The sequence below is a fragment of the Pygoscelis adeliae genome, unplaced genomic scaffold (assembly GCF_000699105.1).
Source record: "Pygoscelis adeliae isolate BGI_AS28 unplaced genomic scaffold, ASM69910v1 Scaffold182, whole genome shotgun sequence".
NCBI classification, from domain to species: Eukaryota; Metazoa; Chordata; class Aves; order Sphenisciformes; family Spheniscidae; genus Pygoscelis; species Pygoscelis adeliae.
In genome coordinates, this window is record NW_008824669.1 from 1,191,999 (window position 1) to 1,198,135 (window position 6,137).

Genomic DNA, 6,137 nt, shown 5'->3' on the forward strand with positions numbered 1-6,137 from the left:
CCTGCAGCAAGACAATGAGGTTGGAAACTGTGCCTATCAAGCTCCAGAGCTGCTAATTGCATCCTCCATGAGCCACGTTCCCCACTGCCTGCCCCAGTGGTGGCTGCAGGAAGGCAATGTTGCTCCGGGATTGGCAAGGCAGAGACTCTCTTCTCACTCAACGGGCTCCAGAGTTTTGGTCCTCATCCTACAGTAGGATTATCCTTCTCCGTTGGGATACTTTGATTTTGCAGGAAGAGGGGTCAGCCAGATCTTGGATGGTTTTTTATAGCCTACGCCAAAGGCACCTAACAGGTTCATCAGCTTCAGTGGCCTTTGCTGCAACCTCTTGTCTCCTCCAGATGAAGAGGGAGGGGGAAGCCCAGCATCCTTGCTGCAGCGGCAATGCAGTCCTCACCAGCCCTGAGAGTCTTTTGACCTGAGGCCAACCTGGAAACACATGTCCCCATGTCCAGCCTGCTGGTCCAGCCATGAGGTCAGGAGGGTCCACCCTGCTGCATGAGGCTCATTGACGTGCTCCTCCTGGTGGCATGAGTAGCTCCAGCTGCTCATATCTGGAGCCATGGAGGACTGATTTCTCTGGGCTTACTGGCTGCCCACTGGCTGCCCACCAGCCAGAAATCCTTCTTTCCTTGTCCTGTTGCTTCTTCCTTTCATTTAAACGCTGTTGCTGTGGCAGATGATGACAGCTCAGAGCAACATCACGTCAGCAGCTCTGAGATGAGCATTGCGTCACTTCTGTGTCAGCAAAGCAGACAACTTAATCCAGTTTTGTGTAGTCTCCCATTAACCGGTTGAGGCCAAATATCATTGAGATCAGAGACTTCTGTCTCAATGCAAGCATCTAAACTGAGTTATTTCTTAGCAGAGCAGGGGGGTATTTCTGCCCCTTCTTTGCCTTTCCTCTCCCTCTCCATATTAGTTCCTCATGCTCTTCTGTTGACTATACACATTTGCAAGGTCTGCTGTCTTTCTCAGCCTGCCCACCCACCCACCCAAGCTCCCAGCTTGGACAACCCTTGTTGCCTTACACCCCTCTGGCCTCAGCTAAGCCACAAAGGCAGCTAATGTCTGAGCCCAGCTAATCCAGGTCTTAAAAGTGCCCTGCAAAAGTCTAAAGGTTTACATTAACACATGGAGGCAAAGACGGGATCTGGTGGAGACATGAATCAGGTCTTGGGCAAGCCAGGCTATCCGTGGGGTGAGAAAGAGGAGCTACGTGGTCCTCTGACATGCCTGAGGCCAAGCCTGGCCCAAAAGAAGCTACGGCATGGCATGCTGGTGTAGGACCATGTGGCCACGGGTACCCCATCCACCTTGTGCCTTAGCACCAGCAACGCTTCCTTGCCTTGCGTGATGCTCTGATAGCTGCTGCATCCACTCCCCCTTGGCTTCTTCCGTCATGTCCCGAAGCCATGGTCAGCACCAGGGATCAAGGGGTAGGGAATCGGCGCTTCGTTAATTCCTGCAGCTGCCAGAACACGAGTGCAGATCAGCAGCTGCCCCGGTCAGCCTGGCTCACCTCTGCTACTGTGACAGATGCTGCGGCTTTGCACCGTGATGCTGAGGACCCACCATGGAGCTGGGTCTGCTGTATTCCCCACAGCTACGAAGCTTGGTGGTGCTGTGGCCCCATCTCCCTACCTGCACCGCCAAGATGATCTTCAGCTAAAAAGCCTGCGGGGAACATCACTTAACAGCTATTTACGAAGCACCCAAAACACTTAGCTGGAAGGTGGCATTACACGCTGCAGTCTCAAACCGAGGAGGTAAAAATTCGGTTTTAGAAAGCCAACAGATGATGCAGGCACATGGATAGCTGAACCTGTTCGGCTGCTCACCGCCATGCCGTTTCCACCCTTCACTCACACAGGCTCCGAACGTGGCAGAAACCCGCCGGGAAACTCATCACGTCCTCCTCGCCGCCGCTTTCTCACTTCCATGGTTTTTTCTTTTTTTTTCCCCTCAGTTCTACAGTTGTATTTATTGTTTCTATACATTATCGGAAGCAGCCTGGACTTTTTTTCATTAAAAGAAATGTTCCCAATTCCTTTGCGCCCCCAGGTGAACCCCGTAAATCACAAGTTCATATATTTTTGCAGGTTGGTATGTGACATCGAGTCACAGAAATTTACTGGTCTCATACTAGGTATTTCTGTCACCAGGGATTCTCCTTTAGCATCAGTCAGGATTTTGACTATGCATATGCACACGTAAATTTATCCATCCACCAATATTTCACCCAGAAAGGTTCAAGGGATCCGTGTGCTCATTAAACACTGACCCATCTCAGAGATGCAAAGCCCCTGGGTAAACCCTGCAGAGAGACAGGGGATGCTACAGGCTTTATGAAAAGAAAAACCCAGAAAGCAGAACAATTTATTTCCGCCTCCTTTCCTTGTGGCAGCAATATTTTTGAAGTGATCGGGCTACTGGTAAGGGAGGCAGGATCAAGCCCAGGGCTGGTGCTGGGGATAGGTATCTCGAGCAGACAGCTGCAGCCCAGGGAGTGCAGCCGCCTTCGAAAGGAAAACAAAATCTGTCTTATGCTGTTAAGCCGCCTGCGATGCATGTGAATTTTTCCCCTGGGTAAGGCAACCTGGCCGGCTTGTTGAGGCATTCACGGTCCGTGTGCGAGTGTATGGGGGCCGGAGGGGGGTGGGAAGGGAGGCTGAGGCTATTTATACATCTTGATCCCATCGCGGCGGAGAGGGAGATGGCAGCTCCTGGAGAGCCCTGGCTTCACTCACTGACAGATTTTGCAGCCACGGGAGATCTGCCCGTTGCAATCGGCTGAGCTGGGGGCCGGAGCCACGCCATCTCGGCCATTTTGCAGTGATTAGAGCCCCCACAACCCCTCCTCCTGCCCTAGGATGACAGATAAACCCCATAAACCGGAGCCATCCACGGTGCCTCTCGGAGAACCAGACTCTGCAGAGAGCCCGCCAGGCTTTTAATAGCCCAGGAGCCTGCAGCTTGTTTCCCTGGACATGCATTAAAATTCCCCGTGGAGACAGGAACGCAGCGGGAAGTTAGCATCCATCCTGACGGTACAGAGAGAGTAAAGGCTAACATTGTGGGAGCAGCTCCAGCTTCAGGTGGCACACCAAGGAGGACTGCATTTACACACAAGCTACTAATTGCCTGGTGCTGTCAGCCACGTGTTAACCCTTTGCAAATTATTTGTGGATATACTCTTATTAAACGAGTTAAATTGACTTACTAATAGAAAATGAGGGGTGACGATGCACCTGGAAAATAAAAATTTAAAAAAATAAACCCCCAGACCAAATCTATGGTATATTCAGCTGCATAAAAATTTAGCAGTCTTGCACAGAGGGAGATATCGTGCCACCTCATTCCCGTTATAGGATAGCAAACTGCAGGGTGAGGAGATCGGGGCAGGGAGCATGGAAGAGGAGGAGGAAAGAATTTGGGAAAAATGTGTCAGATGGGAAGGAATCTGTATCACTTTCAGCACCTTTGCCAACAGCTTTCTCATTTCATTTAGCAAATGGCAAGAACTGTGCCAATAATAATAGGCAGCCAGCTCAAATCCAGCCCAAGGTGCAGCCTGCCGTCCCACATGGCTAGTACCATGCAATGGGTAGCAGACCCCAGCACCAGCCCGTGGCTGGGCAAGGAGCAGCCCCGGCACACGTTAGCGATGGATAAAGAGCATTTCCATTTGCCATATTTGCTCGGCCAGGCTGTGCAGCGCCAGGGACCGAGCTGGGATGGAGCCTTTGTGGTAGGCAAAGGGCTGGTCTGTGGTGGTTGGCGGAGCATGGTTGGGTCTTGGGTGGAAACATGAGGTTTTGGAGGTTTATCATCTTCCTGCTCAGAGTCTTGCACATTTGATGGAAAAGGGCTGCAAAGGGGTTTAGGGGAACGGGGCTGAGATGGGTTCCCCCATCGCCGTTTAATGGTTTGATGGTCACTGCCACCCAACAGCCTTTGTCGAACCCTGCCTCTATGGACCTCTGTGCAGGCACAGCAAAACACAGCTCAGTTCGTCCCGAAAAACACATAAACACAGACCTCAGAGACTGCAGATTGCCCCTGCAATCCCCACTGTATGATCCCCATTCAACATCCTTCGCCCTAACGAAGCCTCTCATTAATTGCTGAGTGACATGAGCTGGCGTGGCTGGAGCACAGGCTCGTACACACACCCGTGGTCCCTAACACTGAGCGGAGCATCTCCTCTCCTGCACACCACGGGGTGAAACCACGTGCAGCCCTGATGCACCCAAAAAAAGCCGAGGTGGGATTCCTTCCAGAGCCTAGACACAGCATTCAACACCACCAACAACAACAACAAACCCCTTGCAACTGGCAATAACCAGTGTTTATCAGCATATTTACATCAGGGCTGACACGATGCTGAGCAGTGGGGATGGGGAGCAGTGACAGCTAGTGATGGGATATGGCTGGGCAGCCTGGACCCATCACAGGAGAGAGGAGGCTGTTTATACAGAGCTGGCTGAGGGTTTTTTTCCTGCAACCCTTTTCCGCTTCAGGAGGGGAAAAAAAAAGGTTTTGTTGAAGATGATGTTTCACAGGAACGTGTTGAATTCAGCAATATTTTCCGAGGAGGAAGGAGAAACACTTCGGCAGCGTCGCTACACTTAAATCCGTCTTTTTGCTTTTGTACTTCGCACTATGTTTTAATTATAGCTTTATTCTCATGTACGGCGTTCAAGGGTGTATTTATGATTTTCAGATCGTCACACACACACAAAAAAAAAGCCAAACCTTGCTGAAAGAAAACGTTTTCTGAGATTTAAAGGTCCCAGTTTCACTCCTCCCCTCCCAGGCTCTCGTGTGCCTGGAGGGACGGGAGGCCCCAGTAGCCTGGCATGATGTTTCCCACCCAGCCCAGCTCTTCCTCCCCAATCCACCCCATTTCTCATGGTTTTGGGCCCAGCTCCGTGCGTGTGCCAGGAAAGGGCACTGGAGGAAACCCAGCTTTGGAGATGTTGCAAAATCCCTCTGCGACTTTTTCCATTTCTGTTCAGTCTGAAGGCGTCAGAAAGGATGGAGAATGAACGGCCGACAGGAATTGCTCGCCCTCAAATCCTGCACTAAAAGCAGGGGTTGCGTCTCAGGTCGCACCAACATTTTTGGGCTGCTCAGCCATTTGCAGGGCTTATGCCGGAGCGAAACCCCTGTGCTGCTGAGGGCAGAGAGGGTTTGGCCAGTACCTGAACTTCAAGGCAATTATTGAGGCTTTGGCCATCGGCCAGGCACCCTGATTTGGTCACCCGTCCCTTCTCCCCCACCATCATCCCAGCCAGCTCCTATGTGTAACCTAAGCCCATTTTATGTGCCGTGTGGTGGGGAAGGCAAACAAAATCAGAGCGTTTCCCAGTTTATTGGCAGGCACCTAGGCTCGACAGCTCTTCTCCAGGGTTTGGACTGTTAGCCCAATTTAAAAAAGAAGTTGAAAAGGGAGTTGGAGGGTGCCAGGGGCCCCTTGGTCAAAGGGGGCAAGAGCCCTCATCTTTTTGTGGTTATACATTACTAGCAGGGTGTTATATCCATATGAATTAGTCCCCAACCTGGAAATGGGAAAATTAACCAGGGGAAGGAATTAATCCTCAATTTAAAAATAAAAAATTAAAATGACGTGACAGCGGTCTATTATTTGGCTCTGCCTGCAGAGAGCAATGGGGAAGCACTTGGAGCGAACCCTATCCCTACCCTTGGGAATGTAAAAACGTGCTGACTTGTGCACGCAGGAGCCTTCGACTTTGACAGGCAGCGATATGCTGCAGCCAGTTGTTTGGAAAGGGAAATTCAATACTCGGGTTTCCAATGTTTCCTTGCTTTCACAGTGTCCAAAGCCCTCCCCAGGCATTTGGAAGTGCTCAACACCTGCCTTAAAACACTCTTAACTGCTCCTAATGACTGGCTGGGGGGCTTGCAGCAGCTCCCTCCTACTAGTAATGATATGCAGGACATCCAGAAACAGGCAAAAAGCCAAAACCATGGGGGAAAAACCCCAGCTAGACATCGCAAGGACCTCGAAGAATCTCGAGTGTTGTTCTGCATCGCTTTTGGAGCCTCTTAATTCTGTGACAGCCCAAACCGAAACCCTCCACACAAATGCTGCCAGACCTGGTGGGTCTGAA

General features: G+C 51.1%; 1 protein-coding gene across 1 annotated transcript in view; it reads right to left on the reverse strand.

Annotated features, from left to right (window-relative positions):
* RNF165 (ring finger protein 165) overlaps positions 1 to 2,820 on the reverse strand; it is a 17,544-nt gene extending 14,724 nt beyond the window's left edge. Inside the window, exon 1 of the mRNA XM_009322979.1 lies at positions 2,751 to 2,820. Coding sequence (XP_009321254.1) covers positions 2,751 to 2,820 — 70 coding nt within the window. The remainder of the gene's footprint in view (positions 1 to 2,750) is intronic.
* Positions 2,821 to 6,137: the final 3,317 nt, after the last annotated feature.